Consider the following 27,618-nt stretch of genomic DNA (forward strand, 5'->3'; position numbering starts at 1 on the left):
TTGAATGGGATGACTCTAGGTAGGAGGAGGTGATAATGTTTGAAGGGAGTCTAATTTTTTTCTCAAAAAATGTTCTAATTTATAATATGTACAATAAAGTGTCTACCCTTAAGTGTTCAACAGTTTAAAGATGTTTCATATGTGTGCATGTGTGTAACCACCACCCTGATAAAGAATATATTCAGTAAAACACATTTTGTAATGCCCCCATCCTCCCATCCTCTACTTCTCTCCAGGTCATGTTATGATTCCTGTCATCCTAGCTTAGTTGTATGAACTCTTGTGTCTGGCTTTTTTTGCTATACAAAGTAGCAGCAAGATATTCCTTTATTGTTGTATGTACCAGTTATCTTTTAAAAGTTGCTGTGTAGTATTTGATTGTACAAATAAACAATAGTTAATCCGTTTTAACGCTCATGGGCATTTGGGTTGTTTCTGGTCTTTGGCTATTAATCAAGCTGCCCACATGTCTTGCACACATGCACTCATTACTCTTTGCTGTATACCTATGAGTAGAATTGCTGAGTCATAGAATAGGCCATTTTTAGTTTCTAGAAACTACCAAATTCTCCAGATTGGTTGTATCACTTCACATTCCCACCAGCAGCAAATGAGTGTTTTAGTTGCTTTATATCTTGAGATTATCAGTCTTTTGTGGCTTTAATTTTTATTTCCCCGGTGAGTAATGATGCTGAACATATTTTCATATATTTAAGGCTGTTTGATTTTTCTGTTTTAATGCAGTGCCTATTTAAGCTTTCTCTTATGTTATTGAATGGTTTGCTTATTATTATTATATAACATTTTAATCTATTTGGAAACAAGTCTTTTGTCAAATATATGTGTTGCAAATACCTTTTTCTAGTCTGTCTTTGGTTATCCTTTTCACCTTTCTTAATAAGATTTTTCGAAGAATAGTATTTTAACTTTAATGAAATGAAATTTATCGACTTTTTTTTATGATTAGGATTTTTTGTATTCCTTTTGGAAAAAAATCTATGCCCATCCCCAGTACATGAAAATGAGGAGGGTCTTAGAGAAAAACTAAGAGTTTTGTCTTGTGATAGGGAGATCATTTCAGGTGTACATATATTAAATATACTTTACATACCTTAAAATGTACTAACTGTACAATTCAGTAGTTTTTAGTGTATTCACAGGATTGCGCAACCATCACCCCCCTCTAATTATAGAAATATGTCCTTTTGAGAGAAAGCATAAAAGAATAGAATAAGTGGACTATTTAAGGAATAACATGTAGTTATATATAGGTGATACTTTATGGGGTCAGGTTGAAAAAAAAAAAATTTTTACTTTATTTTTTATGGTGACATTGGTTAACGAAATCCAGTAAGTTTCAGCTGTATACTTTAACAGTAAGGCATATATATGTTTATACTGTGTTCACCTCCCATAGTTAGATTTCTTTCTGTCACCACATATTTGACCCCATTTATCCCTTCTACCTCTCCTCTCTTTTTCCCCCTCCCCTCTGGTAACCATGAGTCTATTGTCCATGACCATGAGTCTCTGTTGGTTTGTCCCGTTCATTTGTTGCTTTTAGGTTTATACCCCACATGTAGTTTTCAACTTTTTCTGTCTTATTTCGCTTAGTATGATTATCTGGAGGTCCATCCACATTGTCGCAAGTGGCAGTATTTCATCTCTTCTTATGTCTTGAGTGGTATTCTGAAAATATTTAAAAACTATTTCTGACTAGTAAGCTTGATCTAGAAATTAAATGTAAAAGCAATTGGTTGCAAAAAGTTTCTCATATTGATCATTCTAGTATTTGTTGTGTAACGAACAAGTTAAAGTGTAGGGGTCGGAAGTAATCATAATTAGCAAAAAGCTTGCATAACGCTGCTCTGTGCTTTGCACATTACAACATATATTGTTGCATTATATATTTTAATTAATTTAATCCTTACAACAAGTATTCTTTGAGGTAATTACTGTTGTTGTCCTTATTTTATAGATGAGGAAACTGAGGTAAGAAGAGAGTAAATATTTTCTAAGGTCATGGGCAATTAGTGGTAGATTGAGGACTTCGGAGGCAATATCAAACCAGGGTCTGTGTCCTTAACCATTTGTGCTTTAGTGCCTCTCAGTAATTTATAATGCAGAACAGCTCCAGTGCAAATATGTACTGTATGTTGTCTTTGGATTACTGTTATTATCTCTTAGCTATTCTAGTCTGGAATTTGATTATTCTAAGGAGTTTGTATTTTTTTTCCTTTTATATTTACAATATGCTTCAAGCATTTGCCAAAGGTCAGTGTTATTCATATCTTAAAAAAAACATCAGTGTGGGTGCTCTACAGTCGGGTGCTTTGTGTATGTGATAATTGATATAGTCATCATGATGACTACCTATACACACACACGTGCGCATGCTTGCACACATTTTTGGGGGAACCCTTTTAGAGGAGCAGTATCCATAAATATTAAATTCAGTGCATGTTTTTCCTAAGAACAAGGACATTCACTTATATAATAACCCTAGTACAGTTGTCAAGATTCAGAAATTTAATATTGAAGCTATTAGCTAACCTACTGGAATTTAACTAATTGCCCCAACAGTGGCCTTTATGTCGCAAGTGTTGTGTGTGTGGTTTAGAGTCTAATTGAGGACCACGCATTGCATTTAGTTTTCATGACTCCTTTAATCTTAATATTTCCTCAGCCTTTCTTTATCATTCATAGCACTGATATTTTTGAAGAGTATCAACCTTTTATTTTGTAGTATGTCTCCAATTTAGGGGTTATTTCGTGTTTTTATAATGATCAGATTCAGTCTATGCATTTTTGCAGAAAATAGAACAAAATTTTCACTGTATCTCTTCAGGGGACACTTGATAACAATTTATTCCATCATAGATGAAGTTACCTAGCATCACTTGGTTAGGGTGGAATTTGCCAGGGTCTCCAGTGTAAACTTATTATTTGTCCCTTTACTGTTAATTGTTTTTGGGGAGATAAACTTTGAGCCTACATAAATATGTTGTTCTCCATTAGAACTCATTTTAGTAGCTGCGATGCTTTTTTCCTGAATCAGTTATTACTATGAGGGTTACAAAATTAGTATTTTTGTCTTCCCATTTAAATTTATTAGTTGGTATTCTACTTACGGAGCTTTCTGTTCTTTTACTCTGTCTAATCTTTGGCTAATAAGCCAAAACTATCATTATTTTGATGCTCATATAATACAGATTTTATATATTGAATATATCAGTATTTGCTCATAAGGTTTCTGGGGCAACTATAAAGATTTGAATTAGGTAAGAATCTCCATTAGAGTGTTGGTAATGGCAAAGGCTAGAAACTAGAAGTCAGTGAGACTTAATTAACTTGATATGGGAAATGAAAGCCATGGGTGTATCTCATTTAGTGTTAAGCCTACTTTTATGGTTCCTAAATTTGTCTTATGCTTGATAAGAAGGTAGGTAATGTCATGAAAATAATTGATCATGTCAGCTCATTATGAAATCAAACATCCTCCTAAAACAAAAATATGGGCTTTTTTTTTTTTTTTTTTGGCCAAAGGTTTTAATAATATTTATCTCTGATAATTAAAGTGCAAAGATTATTCCTAAATAGCACCCCCCCCTCCCCTGGCAGTGTTCACGTCATCATGTATATGAATCTCTGCTTTGTATGTACATTTAGAGTTTGTGGGAAGAGGAATTGCTGGAAAACATCATACGTATTTATAGTACTAGGATTTTGAGATTCTTTACAATTATTCTCTTGATCTTTTTGTAATTGTGATTTAGATTCTTGTTAGTCATCTGTTACTAAGCTTTATCGTGGCTAAATGGTTTCAGCGTTGCCTTGCTGAAAAGTATTTTAGTTAACTGATGAAAATAAAAATCAGTTATATGCAGCATGTTTGGTGATTGTTTTGATTTCCTTTTTCTTACTTTACATTTTGCCATTGTGGCAATGGTTTGTATAAATTTGTGTATAATAGTTCGAAATTGTGTAGTTACACTTTTCAGATAAGCTCAGTAGTTTTACTTTCTTCCCACAGATGTTTCTCCCCTATTCTGACATTTCTGTTTATTTTGAACACAGTATTTATAGTCATTTAGTTGTCCTGGGTTAATTTATTTATTGTAACTTTTCCTCAGCAACTAGTCCTCTATTAGCTCAGCATGATTGACTCCATTCATAATATTGACATATTTGAATAACTTCTCATTGTAATAGAGTAGTACTTGAAAAACTCAGATTTCCTTTCAAGTCTGTTACATTAAACAGCCGATCTTTTTAGATGTTTTAGAACTAAGAACCTAGCCTTAGAAGGTTGATAAAGAAAAGAAATTTTATCACCAGACTTAAACTATTATATCCTCACTATAAAGTGGCTTATAATTGTGCATACAAGCAAATCTGGAAGTTTGTTACAGGACAGTGAGTGATACTAATATTATTGCACCATTCACTGTGATGGATGATGAAATAATTTCCTTCAGTTCCTTTCTGATCTCTTTTATAGTGGTAGCTGATACTGATAATTTAAAAATCTTTTACTCTTTTTCAGCTTTATTGAGGTGTAACTGATAAATAAAATTGTAAGATATCAAAATGTAAATTGTGATTCGATATGTGTATACAGTTAACACATCCATCTCCACATACACACACACATTTTAGTGAGACTCTTTTGCTTTTCAGCCTTTTCTGTAATAATACAAAGCTTTAAACACCCTGTTCTATCTTTATTTATTGTCCTTACCATTTTGTATGATGTCTGTGTGTCTCTTTGAAGCTCTCATGTTCCCTAGCTTTGACAGCCAGTTTTTGGGAGGCTCCCTCCCACTGACTAAAGATGGTACAATTTGAATATACATAAGGATAATAGCTGTAGTGATCATCAGACTACCAAAAAAAAAAAAAAAAGATCCCCCACCCCCCACAAACAAACAAACTAATTGGTCACTCTTGGAGAATGGTAGGGATCTTATTATTTGGAAAGCTAGTAAGAATCAGGAGGTTCTTTATTATGTGGACTGTGCCACTGGGTAACCAAACCCGGGTGCCTGAGTTGTACCCATGACCAATTGAATTAGAATCTTTGGGGCATGTTGCCAGGCATTTGTTTAAAGAGATCTTTCAGGTGATTTTGATGTGCACCCAGATTTAAGAAACTCTGTTCTACAAAATATTTCTCTTCTGGGTGGCCTTATAAGAGAAATGTCACTTATATTACTAAGTGAACTTTTTAGTTCATCTAGTAATATACTAGCTGACACTAAAGATTTCCCTGGTAAATAAATGTGTTTACCAATTCATTGTTCTTTGAAAGGAAGAAAAAAGCACAGAGAGTCCCCCCTGTACCTTCATCCAGTTTGTTTCCCCTGATTTTATCTCATGTTACTGGGATATATTCGTCAAAACTAAGAGAAACCAACGTTTTCTACCTGGGTTTTTTTGTTGACCTTAATATTCCTGTTAATAAATGCTACTGTATCTTCTGTGAAACTGGTATTTTATGCTTTATATTATAGTAGTCCCTTGTAGATTTTCATAGCACTTCTAGGAGTATAAATATGAATAAGACAGTCTTAGTATTGCTTCATTTGAATAAATCTGTTTTGGGGGGAAAAACCCAGTAACTCCATATTTCAAGTTTTAGAACAGCTAATTGACCTAGTGGTAGCCAACATAGGTAGTTTCAGTGAATTTGGGAGATAAAACATGTAAAACATTCCACGTGCACGATCAGTTTTGTTCTCTAATTGTTGGAACAGGGTGTTTATTCATTAGAACACTGCGTGAGGCAGCTTCAGGGGTCATTGTTGTACGTGTGGGTGAAAACCTGAATGCTCGAACACTAAAATCACACTCAGCACCATGAAATGTTCCTATTAAGAGGAATGAAGGTGGTGCTAACGTCACTTGAGGCAACAGCAGATTTGTCTCACCTGTTCTCTATGATATACACTTACTGAGTAGAATAATTGATTAAATGATTCTTAAAATTCTTTTCTCCTTTAGGGTAAAAGACTTTGCATTTAAGTGAAATGGTTTTGATTGTGATTTTCTATTATATTTCTTTTTCATTAAAGTATCGTTTTCTTTTTTAGATTTGTTTATGATTCTTGATCAAAATCAAAAATAAAAATTTTCTGTTAGAATTCTCATTTTCAGAGCATTGAATCATTGCTGATTAAGATAATCTTGCAATATATGTATATATTTAAACTCATAATATTTACTCTCAGTTCTAAATCCTTCTAGGGCCTATTCTTTGCAGTCTTAAAGGATCCCAGGAGAAAATGAATCCACCAGCCTACCAGAACCTTATAATTAAGGATAATCCTGGTGGAATCATATCACAAAATCTGAGTTTAAACCTGAGGGCTTGGATCTGGCCTGTCACTTCCATCTCTGCCCTATTCATTGTAGTCAAGTAGCTGTTTTAAAATTAGAAATAAGGAGTTTTTCAATACATTTGTTTGAATAACCAATATTAAACTGGGAACCCAAAGGCAAAGACTGTTTTATTTATATTCTTTGAAGTATCTAACACATTGGACACAAAAGAAGGTTATTTAATCTATGTTTTTAGAGTAGGTGTTAGGAAATATAGGGCTGATATCTTCTTGGAAGTAAGAGTATTGTATGGCTCATTCTTGGGCAGTACTGTGTCATAGGAATACGTGTGAACCAAGTAGGTAATTTAAAATTTTCCATGCTACATTAAAATAATTGAAGCAGGTGAACAAAGTTGATGAAATGGTTTTTTTTGTTTGTTTTTGGTACTAAATCTTCCAAATTTGGTGTGTATTTTAAAGCTACATTTCAAGTGCTCAGTAGCTGTATATGTCTGATAGCTAAAATGTATTGGAGAGTGCAAAACTAATCCATTTAGAGTAATTCTACTTAAGGCTAAGTAGAATTCAGTTCAGATGTAAACACTTGATCTATATTTAGATTTCACAAAATTTGCAGTTGCAGAAGTAGATGCACTACCAATTTGTTCTAAGCATACTTAAAAAGTTTTTCAGTAGTTAAATTGAGCAAAATGTTTTAAATTAAAAAATAAAATGGTTATTAAGAAAATACAAATAAAATCCACAATGAGGTACCATTTCTTGCTAGGGTGGTTTTAATAAAATAAAAAATAAGCGTTGGCAAGAATGTGGAGCTAATGATTATACAACATTCTGAGTACACTAAATACCACTGAATTGTACACTTTAACATGGTATGTATGACATGTGAATTTTGCCTCAATAAATAAAAATTGATTTAAATAAAATTAAAAGTTTGATTTTTTAGTTATAGTATCCTTGCTGAAAGTGATTAATAGCAATATTTGGCTAGTGGCTTCTGTGTTGGACAGTGTTATTCTATGGCAATGTGGTAATCCACAGAAGGTGGAAACTTTAAAAAGCATTATTCTTTCTTGATACTCAAAGTATAGTAAGTTTAAATTCTAAGAATTGAATAACCATTAGTTGCTAAACTTCTCATGGTCAAGAGTCTGTAGCTGAACATTCTTGATGCAGGATATCTGGACCATACTATTGATGGGGTCTTTGAAGAAGTGAATTAAATAGTAATTTTAAAGTACCGGATTTGGCTAATGGGTTCTTTCCATGGTTTCCGTAGCACTCTGTGCCTGATTCCTGACTATAGTCTTTTGAAGGTGTCACTTCGTATGTATGTCTTGCTTGACTACATGTAAGCACTTTCAGGGTGAGAACTGTATCTTTGTCATCCTTATACTTCTAGAATTTTGCATAGTACTGGACATAGATGACTATGTGAACTAAAATCTTGAATCATTCCTCTGCCTTTTAATTTAGTGTGCACCCAAGAATGGGCAAAGATTTTTATTAGCAATGCTGAATGCCATTAGAGCCCATAAAATGGTTTCTTGTATATCAAAATAAAAAGAGAAATTATTATGGCACTATATGAAGAGCGTGCTGTGAAATGTTTTTAGCCAGCGTTGGTTTTATCAGAATTTATAAGCAGTTCAGTTCTGCTGATATATTTAGAAATATACCTGTGATTTACAAGATGCTTCTGTTTATAAAAGTATGCTCCTGCCTTCATAATGAATGGAAAGGAGGATGAGTTGGGATAGGTATCTCCATAAGGAAGGATGAGCTCCTTTTCACTGGGGTAGATTTAGAGAGACTTTGAATAAAGTTAGAATCTTTATTAATAGAGAGTTGTGTTGTGTTCTTGGAAGCTGAAAATTATAGAGGTTCCTGGATTGGAAGAAAGAGCCCAGAAGCCTGTAGACTTTTTTGTGGTATTATCTAGTTAAAGTAGCTAGGAATAATGTGGTAAATATAATTGGTGTTAAACATGACAAATTTGTATGGTTGGAGTTTGGTTGTCAAGTCAGAAACGAAGTAAACTGGATAAGTTACTAATAGAAAAGTCACCTGTAATCTAGCTGTGATTTTGCTTTTCGGGGATCATTTTGGAAAAGGTGTTTGTTTTAATTAACATTCATTTGTTAGAAGACCTGCAAATATTATTTCCTAAGATCAAACTAGAAATCATACACTTGTACAATTTGTGTATTGTAATTTTAGTGATATCCAAATGTTCTGTGTGCATTATGAAATAGCATATCCACTAGGTTGACTTGGGTAGTTAACCTTTTGTATTCTCAAACTTGAAAGTACAGAAGACTAAAGAGGCAGTATTTAATGGAATTGTGGAGGGTTGATTAAGACCAACCCCGAGCATAAGTCTTCTCTGAGAGGCTAGACCTAGTAGTTTAAAAGTTAATATTCATGTATTTCTTTCCTATCTGTTGCGACAATAGGGAGGCTGCTGAAGGTTTGAAATAGCATATTTTATATGATAAAAATAATTTTAAAAATCCAGGAATCCAAAGAATTGTCAATATATCTAATTCTTTGATGTGAAAACATTTTATTGCTCCTCTTAAAAGAGTGATTAATTCAAAACCAGATTTTTTTTTTTTTTTGGTGGTGGTGGTGGTGGTGGGACAATGATCCTACTGGTTTTGTCTTGCATATAGAGGAAGAGCACTAGGGAGACATTAAGCTTGAGTTTTATTTTCCAGCTCTGCCACTGCCTAATGTGTATTATTTTGGGCAACTTATAAAGTGAAAGGGTTCTTAGTTTCTGGAATTCTATAGCATTACTGATTTACTTCTGAAAATATGAAATATTCACTCATTTGTGTTATGCTTGTTCCCTTACACAGCATCCTGACATCCTTTTTTTTTTCTTTTTTTGTTGTTTGTTTGTTTTTAATTAATTTTTTTATGGTGACATTGGTTAACGAAATCCAGTAAGTTTCAGGCGTACAATCTAACAGTAAGGCGTATATATATTGCATTGTGTGCTTAACTCCCATAGTCAGATTTCTTTCTGTCACCACATATTTGACCCCTTTTACCCCCTTTTGTATTTTCATTTAGTGTGTTGTTGGTGGCTGCAATGCCAGCTTTGCTTCTCAGGGAGGGCTAGCTCGCCATGTACCCACACACTTCAGTCAGCAGAACTCCTCAAAAGTTTCTAGCCAGCCAAAGGCCAAAGAAGAATCTCCTTCTAAAGCTGGAATAAACAAAAGGAGGAAATTAAAGAACAAACGACGACGCTCATTACGTAAGTGTTTCACTGAAAGTCTGTTTGTGTTATAATGCTTTCGTTTATATCTTGAGCTTTCATATGAGTTTAGTTTTTACCTTTCTTCGACTCTGTTTATCTATTTTTTTGTTAATGATAATAAACAGGATACCTGTGGGATCATGTGAGAATTCAGTGGATGTTTTGTCTGTAGTAGCTAAAGGAGTAAATATATATGGCCTTAGAGTACAAACTATATATAATTAGATTTTGAGAGTTATTTTGATTCTCTTCTAAATTAAGAAAATTTTAAATATGACAATATGGTGTTTCTAACAATATTTTAGAAAAATTGAGCATATTAAGGGTAAAAATCAAGTAAAAGTTAAGTAACCTATCTGCTCCAAAGTGGTATGTGTGAATAGCAAAACTGTTGATAGTCTGTTTCAGCACTTAGCAGTTTATTGTAACATAATAATATATTAAGAGCTTAATTACAAGATGTGATGCATCCTCTATATTTTGGATAGAACACACTTAGATGATAAGGCTTGTAAATGTTGGGGCCAAGAATTGACTTTGAAACTCCAGAGCCTAGCACTCTTCCTGATTCTTAGTATCAGCTGGTTAATTAAATATATTCTAAATGAGGAAATATGATTTAGTGAAGCTGTTATTGAAAAGGGAGGCCACTGCAGGGATGATCAGAGAGGAAGAAAGATTGCATTTTACTCTTTGTCTTGGGATTTGATTAGAGTGTAGAAGAGACTGCAGAATTAATTCAGACTATAAAGCTTGTCTCTAAAACATTGAAATTTTTTTGTTATTACAAAGCTGCAGTGGACAAATGAACAGACCACAAGTGAAAAATAGACTTTCCTAAACTCTCTTAAGATTTTTAGTGTTAAATAAAACATTTTTTTTTCAAAGTTGGCTACCAAATTTAGGTTATATTCATTTTCCTTATCAATTATGTTGCTCGTCAGTTATTTATTTAATTATTCATTCATTCATTCATTCATTCATTCACTCATTCATTTATTCCGCCTACAGTACCTGGTATTCCTAGGTGGTCTCCCATCCAAGTACTAAACCAACCCTGCTTAGCTTCTGAGATCTGACGCGATCAGGCATGTTCAGGGTGGCATGGCTATAGACGCTCATCGGTTTTTAAAACAATGCTTGGGCACCCAATTTTAATGTGTATTTGTATGGTATATGCCAGTAATACTGCTACTGCACATTATAAAAGTTACCAAGAAGGTATATTGAAAAACATTAAGATGAAAAGAAGTGATGTTATTTTCTTCCCTTACTCTAATGGATCATGAAACATCTGCTTTGCAGACTATTGTTCAAGTTTAGTATTCTTGAAACTTTAATAGTGGACATAACACAGTTAAGATCGCAATGCATAAAATTTGAGGTTTGAGAGTTTTTTTCATTATCGTTAATTTTAATTCAAGTGATGACTTCTGTGTTTGAATCTTGAATGAGAAGGCTAGATTTGAATGGTTCAGAGGGTTGAGTTATTGCTATTTTCTCTAAGTGCTTATCTTCAGGAAAAAAACGTATTTGGAGAGCGTGGAGAAAGTACATATTTTTTTCCAATAGCCACAGATCTCTAATAGGAAGGAGATTTCTCAGCATTAAGTAAAATCATGACTTTTTTCTCCCATAAATGTCAAACACTTTTTTTCTTACCGATTTCCCGTTATTATTACTTTATTTATCTTGTGGGTTCTGCTGGTTTATTACTAGTTGGTATTTTGTTTATTTCCTTCTGAGGAAAAATCCAGTGAGAAAAGAGCTTAGTTTTATTGAGTATGCCAACTGGTGAAATCATCCCCCCACAAAAACTCTGGTGGGTTTGTGTAGATGTTCTAAGAACTCCATGAATGGTAGAGATAAATCCATTCCACGTACTAGTAAATCACAATAGTGTGGTAAATGAGCTGCATCAATTCAGAATGTGCTGTACCAGGAAATCAAGCCATTTCTTCTATTGTCAGGATAATTTAATTTTTAATTACACATAATCTTATAAAATTACATGTATTAGTGAGCTTCACAGTTATAAACAATAAATTCGTTTCCCTTACTTTGAGCAACATTTTTATTAAGAATAAAAATAGCACAATTTATAACGTTAGTGCAAAGAAAATTGAAATTTTAAAAATGTTCTTAGCAAATTAAATCTTCAGTGTATAGCTTTGTTGTGATCACATTAAAAGATTGCTTACCCTAGGTTTATGAATTTATTATTTTTTAAAAAGTGGTATAAACTTATTAATATAACTGCTTTATGACTTAAGGCATTTTTTATATGTATTTATTTTACCTAATTATAATCTATAGCTATTTTATCTCCATTTCACAAAAAGGAAGCAGGCTAAGGTTGATTAAGAGATTTGCCCAAAATCACACAGCTGATAACTAACTGGTGGAGTTGGGAGTTTGACAGTATTTTGGTGGACTCATTGTCATTAAAAAACGTATTATTTATAATTCTCTTAGATTGTTTAGAAGAGTTATTTATAATCACGAAAATACTTGTCAGAAAACTCAAATAATATTACCACTTTGTTACACTTGGAAAATTTTTGATTGCATATTAATATAGAATGTTCATGTAATGTATTCCATATGGTTTGGCTGTGGTGAATGAGATCTCAGTGTGGTGCACAGATGGAGATGTTCATCAAATTGTTGAAAATGTAGGACTGACACCCAGGAGAGATTCAGGTCTAAAATATAAATTATGTGAAAAAGATAGTTGAAATGTGGAATCACAAGGTCTGAAGTTAGAACCTCACATACCAAGGGGCCACATTAACCCACATTCACTCAGTTGGAATTCTGCTGTGTACATCTTTAATCTTGTCAGCTAGCCTTCATGTTTTGAAAACAAAACTCTTGCATTTAAACACTACGTTAATACTTGTGAATTGTTTCAATCTTTCTTACTTATATATTTTTGTGAAAAACAGATTCTTTGGCTATATTTATCTAAATATTCTTTATCTCTTTGTTTTTTAGCACGACCACATGATTTCTTCGATGCACAAACACTGGATGCGATAAGACATCGAGCCATATGCTTTAACCTCTCAGCTCATATAGAAAGTTTAGGGAAGGGACACAGTGTTGTTTTTCATAGTACTGTAAGTATTTGATTTTTTCCCCAAATTATCTATAGATTTGTAAGAACATGTATTTTGACTTTCACAGTCATATTTTTAAATTGCTCAAAAATCTAAGAAAATACATTTTAACAAAAATTATAAAAATTTGCTTTATCAATATTTTAAAAATTACTTGCATTGTTGGTTATAAAGCAAATATTTCTCATAAGTTGACATTTTTATGAATCAATTAAATATTTTTTAGCCTTTCATTTGAGCTATTTAGGAGTATTGTGTTGGCATTTGGGCTACTAGGCATTTGAAAATCAGGCTCTGACCTTAGTAAACTACGTGTCTTTTCTGACCTGGTTTTTTTATTTGTAAAATTAGGAACATTAGATTACTTTTTAGTTAACGTCCTTATGTGCTGCATGTTCCTCCCTTACCCTCAAAACACACATCTAAAGTTCATGTTCAATAGAAAAAAAGAATAATGGCTGTCAAATTAAAGCTTTGTGAAGTGAGGAGGGAGTTTTTATCTCTTTTGTTCCAGTGATGTCTCTCAGGTGTCTAGAATTGTCCCTGACACATAGTAGGCACTCAGTATAATCGTTGAATGAATGTGTTACTCAACATAGGAAAAAAAGTATCAAATTTGAAAAAGCAATACATTGTTTAATTTTGCTTAACTAGGGGCTAATATAGAGTTCTTTCTTTCCGTGCCCCTTTGCCAATTTATTATCCATTCATCTTTAAATTAGAGTTTCGTAAGGTAATTTCATAGAGGTAAAACTTAGACCAGACTCTTGGTGATTTGCATCCCTTGTAAAAGAGATTGTTTAATTTTGGTTGTTGGAATACAGAATAATACAAAATTAAGTTTTTTAAAAAATATTTCAGTTAACATGCACAAGAATTTAAATAGGAAAGAAAGATTAATATTGATATAATCAGTATCTCTACTAATTTGAATCTGTATTTTTTCCATCTCCTGTAATAATGAGGATTTCTTGTATTTTTTACTTTTCTATGTATACTTCCAATTCAAAATTTCCAGTTTTGATTTTGATTCTCAAAATTAAAGGCATGAAGGTAAAAGATTACTAATACACAAAGGACCTTTTCTGAGATTGGAAAACATGAGAGGTGTGAGTTTCGGTTTGAGGAAAGGTGTACCATACTTAGACTCTCTTAAAGAAAGAAATATAGTTAATATAAAAAGAAGTAAAGGGTTGGAAGGAAATTAGAGGGTTTAAAGAGAAAGTTAAGATGGATCTGCTGGGAATTTTTGTTGGGATTCAGCAAGGTCAGGATCTTGCTCAGCAGTGATGGTTGGAAGGCCCGTTTTGAAGTTTGATAACAGATTTTTGATTTGGTAGGTCTATAATTGTCTTTTGTTTTCAGAGGTCAGTAAGATGTGGTCACCAGACCTTGAGTGTAGCATTATGGTTAATTTGTTCGTTCACTTAAATATTGAGCACTTACTGTGTTCCAGGTACTCACGATGCAGCAGTGAACAAAACAGGTTAAAACAAAACAAAATAATAAACCTGTACTCTAGTGGAAGAAACATGACAAATAAGATAAATTAGTAAAATTGTAAGAACATAAACGAAATGAGGGTATGAGCCATTCAGTTATGAGGTGGATGAACATTGTAGCCAGAGGGAAAATCAAGCACAAATTCCTGAAATGGGAATATGCTGAGTAATTTGAAAAACAGCGAGAAGGTTAGTGTGGCTGTAAGAAATGAGTGAGGCGGAGAGAGGAGTTTTAAGTCAGAGAGGTTCTAGGAAGAACCTTGTTGGACTAATACCTTGGCTTTTATTCTGTGTGTGATGGGAAACGAAGGAGTTTGAGTAGCCATGATCTGACGTGATTTTTTAAAATAATTTTTATCAAGGTGTGTTAAACTGCACTCATGTAAAGTATACAGTTCTATGAGCTTTGATAGTTCTACGTTCCTATTAAGTTACCACTCCCACACTTAAAATACAGAACATTCCCACCATTCAAAACTTTACTGTTTGTATAGTTTTGTGGTTCATTCTGCCTCTACTCACTACCTTAGAGAATTCACTGATCTCTTTCCTTATGTAAATTTTAATGTTCTCGCTTTGGTTTCTTTGTTGTGAGAACAGATTGTAGGTCAGGGTGCTGGGCAAAGGAGATCAGTCTTCTCAGTATCCCATGAGAGAAAAGACTGGAATGGTTCGAGCGGAGATGCCAAAGAGGTTAGATTCTGGATGTCTTTTGAAAGTAGTACTGACAAGAACAAGAATTATGGATGGATCACATGTCAGATTTGATAATGAGAGGAAAGGATGGCACTAGTGTTTTTGGCCTGGGCAGCTGGCCAAAAGGATGGAGTTGCCATTTAAAATAGAGGTTGTGGTGGTGATCAGATTAGGAGAGAAGGGGAGTATATCTGTAATATCGACACATTCTGTGGAATCATCTAGTGCCCCTGTCACGTAGGCAAATGGGCATATGGATATAATACTAAAGAGTTTGAGCTCAGGAGAGGTGTGGCTACAGATTCAAATATGGAACTTTGCAGCATATAAGTGGTTTTTAAAGGTATCAGACTAGATAAGATCACCTAGGATCTAAGTATAAATAGAAAAGAAAAGAAATTTAAGGACTGAGGTTTGGAGACCATCAACATTTAATGATTTAAAGGGCAATAAATCTGATGAGATAATGGTCCAGTAATGAGCAAGTATCTACATATTAGGGAATAGTGGTGATGATGATAAAGTGGTATTTTAAAAAAATAACCTTCTTTCACATGCTTTCATTAGAGTAGCTCCTTGTGATGAAGTCCTTAGGGTCACCATAGGAGAGTAGAGATAAAAGAAAAAACAACTAAAAGTAATGGTGATGGTATTAGGAGTGTAGTAGAAAATTTAAAAATTTACTGAATGAAATCATCTATGACAGTAAAAATAAGTTTTCTAGCTATAGAAAACATCTGAGGATTTAAGAACATGAAACCTATGTTTGTCATAAATTTAAAAAACTGAAGAATAAGAGAGATTTGTACCCACAAGTGATTTCGGGGAGGTAGAGGTGCCTTGACTGAGGAGAAGTCACAAAGGTGGAGTGAAGAAAGCTTTTTCCTGAGGAAGGTGGAAGGAAGAGACATCTATAATGGGAAAAGGTCTTTGTTGGACACAATAGAAAGGAGGTAGGTAAGCAAGTTCCCCAAAGTTCCATGTCTGGGAAGGTTTGATGGAGGCAGTATGTGTTAATAGAATCACTTCCGTTAGTAGTCAAAATGTAGTCAGTACTAACTACAAATTTAAGTTTCCTAGCTATCAAATTAACTTTTATAGGAAGCAGCCATACTGATAAACAGTTTGCAGAGAAAATATGTAAGTGAAGGGACTGTGCTGTACAGTTTGCCTATTCGTCTTAATTGAAACATTTTCTTTCGAGCCTTCTCCAGAAGAGGTCAGCAGATTCCTAGTTAACAGTCAATTGACTTGCTACGCTTGGTTGGTTTGCATTGTTTCTATATCTTTATTTCTTTGTAGAAGTATTTTGTTTTAGCATCTTTGGATCTGTCCTTGGGCTTTTTAATTAATCTCATTGCCAGGTCTAGAATTAGGGTACTTAATTAACTATAGGTTTTTAAATAATGGGCATAGGAAATGTTTTATTTTTTAAAGGTGCTGTTATTTAATTCTGATATGTTTTGAGGATGTCATATAACATTTTGTGTTGCTCTTTGGAACTTAAACTTGGTAAAGTGCTAATTTTGTTAATACGGAAGTTGTAAGAGTTGTAAAATACTATTTCGATTTGTTTTTATTTAAACATTACCGTAATTTTCAGAATCTGGTAATGAATGACAAGTGTATTGTTTTTCTTAAATTCTATTGGTCTTTTTGTTCTTGTTGAGCCATCCTTTAACTTAGATAGAGTCCCTAAAATTGAACCTAAACACTAATTGGCTAATTTTTCATTTAAAATAAACCAAACTAACCAACAAACAAAAAAACTCCAAGCAAATAACAAATACCTTAGTTGTAAATTAGAGACTTTCCCCTTCCCAGCGCTGTTTGTTCTTTACTGTTTCTTTATTCTTTAAAAATATTCCAGCCAGTATGGATTCTTGGTTAGCATTTTAGCTAAGCTACAGACTTAATAGATAGTAAAATAAATATCAATTCTTTAGTAAGGATATCATGGTTTTAGTATTTGGCTATATAAACCACCTTCAGTTCCTTTTTTTCCTGTTTCTTTTGTGAAAATATATGATCAAAGGTGAAATTGCTACAAAGCAGGGCAGAACAAGACAAGGTGGTATTATTTGGTCCAGAGTATGAACGCCTAAAAATTCTTGATTAGTGCTTTTTAATGATATATTAGAATAATGTGTTACTAATCATTTTTATGATTTCTTATCATTACTAGGTAATAGCTAAGAGAAAAGAGGATTCTGGAAAGATAAAACTTTTGCTTCATTGGATGCCTGAAGACATGTAAGTATTTGGATTACTATGTATAATTAATAGACTAGAATCTTTTATTAAAACCTTACACTCAAAAATCAGTCAAGTTATTGGATTCAGGCATAAAAGACTTGCAGAAATTAAACCATGAAACATTTTGAGGTTATTAGGATTAAAGAGGTAATCTCTGAAAGCCCCTTCAGTAGTACCTGCCTCAAGGTTATAAGCTTTAAAGCTAGCCTTCTTATTGTTTTTAATAAAAGTTGTCATAGCAATTTTTAATAGGATGTGATTATTTTAGGATTTTTAATGACCCTTAAGTAGTAAGCAAGCAACCTTAGTTGTACTTTTGTTTGAAAAGTTTATTTAAAAAAATTTTAAACATTTCCCAACACAATTAATGATATTTTATAGAAAAAGCAGTTGGCCAGTTTTCCAGCAGTGTTAAATTTTTCTTTGAGTTTTAATACCCATTTTAGAGTACGTCTGGTCCAGATGCTCCTTAATTTAGTTAATCAATTTTGATTTTCTTTTTATCCTCTTACTGACTTTTTTTTTTCTTGTTACCAAAGGTAATAAGGGTCTTTCATAGAAATTTTGGATAAAATTGATAAGCACAAAGAATAGAATAAATTTATTATAAAATAAGTTATTTTAATTGAAGAAATGATTTAAATTCCTCTCCATCTCCCCTCAAGAATAGGATAAATTTAAATGAATGGAATCACACTTTGTATACTTATTTTTCAAAACTTAATATGTGGTTAATATTTATCCTTATTAAATATATATATATATTTTTTACAGTATTATTTCCTAAACTCCATTTTAAGATGTTAATGAATGTGATGTGAATTAAAAGTACTTAAGTAGCTTTCGGAGTTTACAGGACACCTTAGCATATTGAAATAAATTATTTAGGTTTTTTCTTTTAAAAAAATCTTATATCAGACTTCATTAGTGTAGAACATATTTTCTACCACTTACCTCTCTTCCCTTTCCAGATTTTATGGATCCGCTACTGTAAAATGTTTTGAAACGGCAGTGTAAAATTTATTTAATAAGTTGTTTTTTACTGAACATTAAAGTTACTCATTTTTCTCTTAAAAAAAAAAAAAAAAAGATTAAAATCTGTTGTCTTCCTGAAAGTTTGTGCCCATTTTAAATCCCATCTACTGCGTTAGAGAGCTTATTTCTCTCTATTATCAACATTGGTTATTATAATTATTACATTTTGCAATTCTTTGATTACAGATCATTTTTAAACTGTTCATTTATTTGGTGAATTGATGGTTTGTGTTCTTTGTCTACCCCGTCTCTTTTCCCTAATGAGTGTTTACCTGTTTCATACTGATTTGTAAGACCTAGTTTTATATTAAGGTTCTAAACATAGTTTCTTTAAAAAATATATTCCAATGTCTGTGTATTTTTAGTTAGTACTTTGAAAATTGATCACTCCAAATATTAAAATGCTTTTATTTGAATGTCCTTGTAGGATTAAGTTTCTTTGATTTTAGAATTTTGGTTATATATGCATATATATATTTTTGAAGTGGAACTTGGTGAGGTTTTTACTTATTTCTTCAAAATTTGGTGTCTAATTTTCATCAAGTCAGGCTCAAGTGTGAATTTCACTAAGTAGGCTAAATGACAGGGGAGGGTGTTCTAATATGTGTTTCTAAGTTTGATATGGCTTTGTCACCAGAAATTTTTAATGGATCTCCAAATTCGTGCCTAAATTTTCACCCTGCCATTCTTAGCTGGGACTCAGCATCCCACTACCTAATATTCTGAGTTCCCTTGGCTCCTGATAAGCTTGTAAACATAGGTGGCCCTGTCAGACTGGCAGAAAAGACTAGGTAATGTGAAGCTGTTGAGGGGTAAATTTAAAATTAATATTATTTTATTTGCTTGTTTTTAAATTCATAGTCTGCCTGACGTGTGGGTGAATGAAAGTGAACGACATCAATTAAAAACTAAAGTAGTTCATTTATCAAAGCTACCCAAAGATACTGCCTTGCTTTTGGACCCAAACATATACAGGTAATTTAATGCTTGATGTGATGTTTTACTTTCTGCATTGAAATCTTAAATCTCCCTAAATTTTGGATAAAAGGTTAGGACTTATTTTAAGTACTGAATTCAGTACTCAAGCATATCTTGCTTTCTAGAGCTTTGTATATGGCAATTACGTCACAAAGATTTATAAATACAGAATTCAGAAAGATTATATTTTGGTAAAGTTTTTGTGTCAGTTTAATTTTAGATTTATCTTAAGTAAATTAATTCTAATATACATAGTACTGAAAAGAATGCCTTATGTTTAAGTATGTAATTCTTTTTATAATACCAGACTTTTGTGGACCTGGGAGTAAGTGTATTGCATGTGCTCAAAATACCATAAATGATTGAGTTTTTTAAACTTAGGCTTTCCCCAAAACTTTTCAGAAGGTCAGATTATATATTATTGTGTTTGTTTTTAAGAGGTAGCATAGAATGTTCGCATTTCTAATAATTTTCTGATCCGACCTTTATTTTAATAATGCTATGCTTATGAAGGTATGGGGGGTGAAGGAGATCAACATTTCTGACTATGTGCTGAGTCACTTTGCTAGGTGCTTTACATATACTTCATCCTCACAGCAGCCCTGTGAAGTAGGTGTTGCTATCTCTGTTTTACAGATTGGAAAACTGAGACAAGAGGTTAAATAGCTTGCCCAAGGTTACCAGATAGTATGATGTGACTGAACTCCATACTGCCTCTATCCAAATGACATAACACTAGAGTGATTTAAAAAGTGGTAAAAATGCTTAAAAGGCACTCTTAATGAACAAACTTTCTGTACTTTTTAAAAGAAATTTTAATTTAAATGTATTTTACGGAAGGAATAAGTTAGATAAGTATACGATGACATATTATAATAATTGATAATCCCAAATGTAAATTTTATTTATCATGAAGAGACTGTGTTCTGTGCTAAATTTTGAAGCAATTAAACACTTTGAAGGTTCTGTTCATTCCATGACTCAACTTTTTTAGAATGTTATTCACTGTTAAAGGAATTCTATAATTTGAGCCATCTTCTGAGAATGAAATCCTAGCATAATGAGTGCTTGCCATGTGGAAACACTGAGACTCTATAGAGTTTTCCCTAGTCCAAAAATTAAAAACATATATATCTTTTGGTCAAAGTGCTAAGTACAATAAAACCCTTGTTTTTTGTGGGATGAGCTAGGTTATGAAATTAATGAGCAAAGAGAACAGTGAAATACGACTTTAAAGGAGAAGATTGAGGGGAATCCACTACCAAAAATATGGAAAAATTACGATTTAAAAAATAATTGAATATTCTTTACTTACTGGTAGGTACCTAATTTGGGGTTTATTTTTGTTTACTCTTTAATGGGAGTAATTAGCACTACAAAAGCATGATATTTTGGGAGAGCCACCCTGCTGTCACAACCAATTGTAAATGGCTGTTACTTAGGCAGAGAGTTGACAAAGGGACATGAATCTTAATTATAAGAGTAAGACTGACTTCATGTTTCTGCTCTGCATTCTATTCCTCCCCTCCCCCAGGGTCTTCCTTTTTCACAAAAGCAGCTTATTATTTTATTTTATTTTTTAATTAATTTATTTTTATGGTGACACTAGTTAACGAAATCCAATAAATTTCAGGTGTACAATTGAACAGTAAGGCATATATATATTTATACTGTGTGTTCACCTCCTATAGTTAGATTTCTTTTTGTCACCACATACTTGACCCCTTTTACCCCATCTACATCTCTCCTCCCTCCCCACTACAAAAGCAGCTTATTTTTTCTGTTTTTGTGCTGTATAGGAAGCAATTAAGATAGTTTAATGAAAGTGACAAAATCATTCAGGCTCAGAACTGGTGTTCAGAAGTGCATAGGAATTGCATTGCATGTTCTCAGTGTAATTTTACAATATTTGATGTCATTCTTGGGTAATGAAGATGTTCTTAAGACACGTAGGTGTGTAGTTAATTTTCTTTAGCTGTACGCCCCCTTTCCCACATCTTAATATTTAATTTTAAGTATAACCTTTCATGCTTCTGCTATTCTGGAAATTAGAATTTAGGCTACCTTAAAGTGACAGAGAGTAATAGAACCCCCTACATTTGCCGTATTTGGTGTAACATTTTACTAATATTTTGGATTTTGATTGCGAAAACTTGTGAAATTAAATAAAAGCGGGGGAAAGCAATTATTCTAACTTGTTTTAGGAGAAACAATTTGTGGTTCATGTGCATCTCAAAATGAAAGCATGGCAAATCTTCCAAAAATATATTATCTTAAAAACAAGACTAAAAAGAACATATTTATTCGAGATCTAAACATCAGTTTTAAAGTACTAGTTGGTTAAAACACATGTGTTAGACATGAGATTCTTCTTTAGAAATACATTAGCAGGCTACATAAAAAGAATTTATTAAAAAGCCGTATTTATAACTAAATTTGCATCTATTATGTGTGAATGCTTTGGAAATAAATTTTAATGATCAATAATCATCACCTTTCCTATATCATAAATATTTTTAATGTCCCTTTTGAAGTACTTAATGTGTTTTTGATTCATTTGAATAAAAGAATATTCCCTTTTCTCTTTTTTCTAGAACAATGCCGCAGAAGAGGTTGAAGAGGTAAAAAATAAATAAATACATAAAAAGCAAACGAGCGGGGACACCTGCAGTCTTAGTCACTGACAATGGGTTTAGTAAAAGTTGCACATTAGAGTCAACCCCCTTCCTTTTTTTTAATCCAATATTTAGAATAATATTTATGCTTAGTGTAAACATTCTGTGAATGAAGTAGGCTCTTCTGTGGAATATATTAATATATTACTGTATATCCACATTTTCATGGAATGGTACTGTGGGAGACTGAGCAAACACTCTTCTGGCAACTTAGTGGAACAGCTTCTAAAAGGCTTTTGCATGCTTGCTGCTTTAAGCTGCTTTTTCCCCCCCTTTAGTGATTACAATAACTTATATTGGAAAGAATACAATTACAACATGTGCCCTTACAAATACCAAAAGCACTGTAAGGATATTCGTCTTGACAGTGTCTATTGATTTGAAGTCATATTAGGAAATATTTAGACAATGAAAATTATCAAAAGATAATTTATCTTTCAATTATGATAAATAGATGTGATTGGTTGCCATTTGTGTTCTTTTGCAGAACTCTGATAAGAAAAGTGTTCAATTTGTATTTAAGCAAACAGTGAACGACATTTGCAATCAACTAAAAATTCGTCTTTCGAATTAGGGCTGAAAATTTCTGTTAAAGAGTGTTGCCGTATGTCTGGTCGCTCCCTTTTCAGGACTAGGGTTTTCTCATGGAGTACAGTATGTTAATATTTACCTATATAACTAATCTGTTAACGGTTTTTGAAAAACCTCTATTTCAAATATTTGAATAGTCATATTTTATTTTAAACCTGCATAAGCCTCTAAAATTTTTTTTTCTGAGGAAAGCATTTCGTTTTTTAGTTATTAACGCAAGAAAAATTGTATTTTTTTTCTCAAAGTATCTTCAAACTGAATCCTTTATGCACCAAAGTTGGTTTTGAAAAGGAAAATAAAATCACTTTCTTGCTTGGTTAAGCAAGAAGCCATATGGATTTTTTTTATCTTACAGAAATGGAAATATGCGTAACTTGTTAGTAATGTATCAAACAAATGTTGCGTAGAGATAATAGAACATTGCTTGTAAATAATTCAGCAGATTTGTAATATATTTTTATATTATGAAATGTACTGTAGATGTTTTTCTAGAGGCATGAAAGTTAAATGTATATATTATGGGTAGAAATAATATTGAAGGATATTGTAATTCACTAGTGCTGCCAGAGGAATTGTTAATAAAGCACCTTCTTTAACAATAAATGTCTTTTGCAGACTTAAGGGACTATGAACTACTGTTAATATCTTTAAGAACAAAACACATTGAACATCCTTCCAGAAAGTCTTGAGGGAGGACCTATATCCATAATAGAATTATGGCACTCATTTCTGACAGTGACTGTGAAATCAATTATTTCCTTACTGTTGGAAGGACATATTGTAAAGTATGTGCTTATATGCAGTCAAACTGCAGAAAATACTCCTGATTGAGGAGTTTTCACTTTACTACAGTAATATGAAAACCAGCAATTTTTACACTAAATTTTTTAAAGAAAGAATAGACAAAATTACAGAATTAAGCCTTTGGTTTCAAAATGGGAAAGGTTCCATGATACATAAATCATTTCTCATTTACTTTAAAAAAATTTAAAAATAATAAAAATTATGGGAGACTTTATTCGTTAACAATGGGGAAAAGAGCTATATACATGAAATGAGTCATATAAAATGAAGTGCAAATAAAAGCACTGCTATTATAAGACATTCTGGAATGGTTGTTTAATAAGGGTATTATTCATATGATCTGTAGCAAATGTGATTTTATTTTTTAAAAAAAGCAGTGTGTTTTCTTTTTGTTTTTTGCTTAAGCACTTCGTCATTTGCTTTATTCTGTATCTACAAAGTAATCTGCAATCTCCTTTGTTCTTTTAAAATTTTGATTTGTTATAAAATTGCCAAATAGAAATGTTTTCAGATATATAGTTTGTACCTGTATTTTTTATTTTATTGCCTCATGTTCTTGTAAGTCATTCTTAATTGACCGATGATTGTAGACCTTGCCTGAGTATTTTTTCTAATAAAACAAAAAGCAAACCACTTTAGCTTCAAAATTGTAACAATTCAATTAAATTTTGCAACGGCATCTGAAATAATCATCAAACATTTTCTTTAAGGGCACAGCAAATAAATTAGTTTTTCATTATGTAGAAATATTTAGATGACAAAACCAAATTTCATGGTTCTTGATTAGCCTGTGAGTACTCAATCAATCATCATGCTTTGCTGCTTATCTGACTTTGGTCCGATACTGTTAATAGGCCAAAAAGAATATGGAATTAAAGTGAAAAGAGTTGTATAACTTTACATAATGTTTATTAAGTGATGTCTACCCATCTATATTGTTCCCCCTAACCCCCATATATGACATATTTGTGATATGGTACCTGAAATATAATTAGTCTCTTACTCAAAATCCGTTGTCTAGTTCAGCAGCAGTCGAACTGCAGCCTACAGGCATACCCATTCATTTAGGTGTCGTCTGTGACCGCTTTCACCCTGTAGTGGCAGAATTGAGTGAGTGAGATATTTTGGCCTGCAAACCTGAAATATTTACTCTCAGTCCTTTAAAGGAGAAATTTGCCAATCCCTGGTACAGTTGATAAAATCTTTGGAAAAATAAACCTGGACAACACAACTTATATTTTAGTATGGTAATGTTGCTCTTGGTAAGCCAGCACATTAAATTTCAGTGAAAGCTGTTTAATATACTTTAAATATTGCCATGTTAGATTCTTACAACAAATGGTGGGTTGTTTTTTTTTTTATATATACTTTCACATTGGATTTCTTAATAGTTAATACCTCACCATTTGTGTTTTTGTATTTTGTTTTACTAAATAGGACCAAATGAGATTTTGTAAATCAGATCATGTTTAAACCACAAGGCACATTTTGCTCTATCTTGGAAGTGGAAAATATTGTGAAATTTAAAGTTGTTTATTTTTTAAATAAACTTATTTTTCATATATAAATCTTCCTTAAAGTGGACACATGTTACTTCTGAATTTCAGTTGAAAGGAAATTAAGATGAAGAACAATCAACTCTGATGGGTATTTTAAGATTTGTTTTATTCTCATTGAAAGCAAATGATAATCATGTCAGTAAACCTTTGTAAAACTTTTTCCTTTCACACCTTAATAAAATGTTTTAAATATTCAAGTACTCTTAAAGGATAGAATTTGCAACAGTTATTTAAATCATCTTTTATTGTTTGCTGTTTGAATTCTTTTTAAAATATATGGTTAACAAGAGATGTTTGAGTAAAATATAAAAGTGTGAAAAGGTGGTTGAAGTCTTTAAAACAGTTTGTGGGGGAGCTTTTTTAAAAGTGTTTAATACTGCTGCAAATTTCTTTAAAAGGCAAACAAATTCTTAGTTTTAAGTAGACTCTCAAGATGAAAACCTGTTACATGTATCTGTATAACAAGGCCTAGGGTTGCAGACCTACAAGGAAAGACATAATTTTTTTAAAAAAGAGAGTTAATCATGCCATTGAAAGTTTTTTTTTTTTTTAAGCAAAGCGGTACATTTTGGGAGATTTCAATGAAAAATATTTTTCTATTCTGAAAAATGTCGAAAGTAATTTTTAAAAGGATAAATTCTTTAAAAGAAGTTATATAATTCTTTAAGAATTGTGTGTGTGTATGTAAATTCTTAAAGAATCTGTGATGCAGTAGAAAATGTTTTGCAATTCCAACATAGTGTTTTAATATAAATAAGGTCTGCAGTTATTTATTTTTTTTTGTCATTTCTCATGGGCACAAGCCTCAGTATCCTTTAACATGTAATGTTGCATTCTTTTTTTTAATTTAAAAAATTTTTAAAATATTTACATAGTCCAGTTTATTTCCTGAATCAGGTTTGCATGGTATATAACACACATGGTTTATTACTCAGAAAAGTAAGAAGGACTTTTAAGTGGTTACAGTAGGAATTTCAACCCATATTTTCTAGATCAGTATTCTTTAAACTCTTATCTACCAAACTGCTTTTCAGTGTGAGAGGAAATAGATGTACATTGTAATACTGCTATAAAGTTGTTCCCAGTGTTTCTGCCATAGGCGATCCCTAGCATGATACATAGCACAAAATAGTCTCTAAAATATTTGTAGAATGAGTATTATAGGTGAGTACTTGTTACAGTAAGGTATTTTGGAGAGTTATGACTACATAAAACTAGTGGGGTTGAAGCTACCTGGCTTAAACCATACTCTATGATAATGTTGTATAACTCTTCATATGAACCCTAAATTTGTCTAAACAGTTTCAGTGTAAAGGATTATTGATGTTATATTTTTACATACTCAGTTGTAATGAGTATGTAAACCAGTTTTTTGGTTTAATTTTGTTAAAAATAGTCGTTTTCAGTAGTGCCTTGTTTTTTAAAATAAGACCTCAGTTATATTTGCGATATGAGTAACTTTTAAAGTAATAACACTACTTTGAAGGAATTACCCAGTATTTGATTTCTTTCTTTGACTTTTTTGTCTTGTTTTCAGAGCATTGGTCCCCAAAGCACCTTTTCTCCTCTTCACTATTTATATGCTTCTAGTAAAAAAAAAACTTAGGTTTTACAAATTTTAACAAATTTATTATGAAAATTCAAGAATTTATATGTTCCTATTAAAATCATGTCAGAAATTCATCTATATTTGAATGCCTGATAAGTCTCACATAAGATTATTATATGCTTTGGGGCTTTTTCCTTTTAGAAAAGTATACTGTTTTGGGAGAACTGTTTAGGGAATAATAGATTATAAAATATGAGCATTTACTTTTGATAGGTAAACGTAGTGCAAGTAGTTTAGTATAAATATTTGAGCATTGCAGAAGAGTGGGTTAGAAGATTCTGTTTGTCTCTTTGAATGTCATAAATTAAGAGAGCCTAATTAGTTTTCTTAATACTTGGATATCTTTTTAATACCTTCATAATACCTTTAAAAGATTGCAATAAATGTCATAAATGCCATTTTTTTGGTAGAAGAGCTCAAGTTTCTCTGTATCTTTTTTCTTCTCTATATGTTCTTCCCTGAATCATCCAAAATATCTAATTTCCTCCTAAAATGTAATTCAAAATAGCAGTTTTCTAAATTTTGTCTTTGAACATCAATAATGTTAGAATACCACAACTAAGAACAGTAAGTTTTCAGAAAAAGAGTTAATGTGGACTCTTGAGATCCCGTGGGGCCAACTCTTAGAAGAAATGCATTTGCATATTGAAAGTCTTTATAACTGATAGTAAAAATAAATATTTTAAAAAATATTTGTTATTAAAATTACAATTGCTACAACAAGAAAATAATATAGAAAAGGGAAAAAAGTGAAAGTCATCACTGTCAACTGGCCACACGTCCTTGATTTCCAAATTAGTGTTTTGTTGAATCTTAAAAAAACATTTTGTGCTTAATTAAATTGTTATTATGTATCTAGTTCTAAGATTTGGCTTTTACTCAAGAATTCATATAGCTCCTATTTTTTATGGCCAGGTGTAATGTACCATAAATTATTTAACCATTCCCTTTTGGCCTACATTGAGAGATTTTACATAGTTTCTGTCATATAATGCAACAGCATCCTTGAAAATAACACTTGGAGATTTTTATACTGTAGGTTCCTGGAAGATATGATTAGCTGACTTAAAAAGAGTTTTGAATTGTGTCTATTATAAGTTTTGGTATTGCCAAAATGTTTTCCTAAAAAAAATGGTGCCAAGATAAACTCTCACTGATTGGATGTAAATGCTCTTT

General features: G+C 32.1%; 1 protein-coding gene and 1 pseudogene across 3 annotated transcripts in view; one reads left to right on the forward strand and one right to left on the reverse strand.

Annotated features, from left to right (window-relative positions):
• Positions 1 to 27,618, forward strand: part of AEBP2 (AE binding protein 2) — a 70,808-nt gene that overhangs the window by 26,831 nt on the left and 16,359 nt on the right. For 2 of the 3 annotated variants that reach the window (XM_025047416.1, XM_015590010.2), the window contains exons 5-9: positions 9,426 to 9,612; positions 12,613 to 12,737; positions 17,121 to 17,188; positions 19,088 to 19,201; positions 21,799 to 21,825. In XM_025047416.1, coding sequence (XP_024903184.1) covers positions 9,426 to 9,612; positions 12,613 to 12,737; positions 17,121 to 17,188; positions 19,088 to 19,201; positions 21,799 to 21,825 — 521 coding nt within the window. Of the gene's footprint in view, positions 1 to 9,425; positions 9,613 to 12,612; positions 12,738 to 17,120; positions 17,189 to 19,087; positions 19,202 to 21,798; positions 21,826 to 22,366; positions 25,034 to 27,618 lie in introns of those variants that run through there. The other variant, XM_015590012.2, reaches the window with a different exon arrangement.
• LOC112480359 lies at positions 10,618 to 10,731 on the reverse strand (annotated as a pseudogene).

This window comes from Pteropus alecto, unplaced genomic scaffold (genome assembly GCF_000325575.1).
Source record: "Pteropus alecto unplaced genomic scaffold, ASM32557v1 scaffold103, whole genome shotgun sequence".
Taxonomy (NCBI): domain Eukaryota; kingdom Metazoa; phylum Chordata; class Mammalia; order Chiroptera; family Pteropodidae; genus Pteropus; species Pteropus alecto.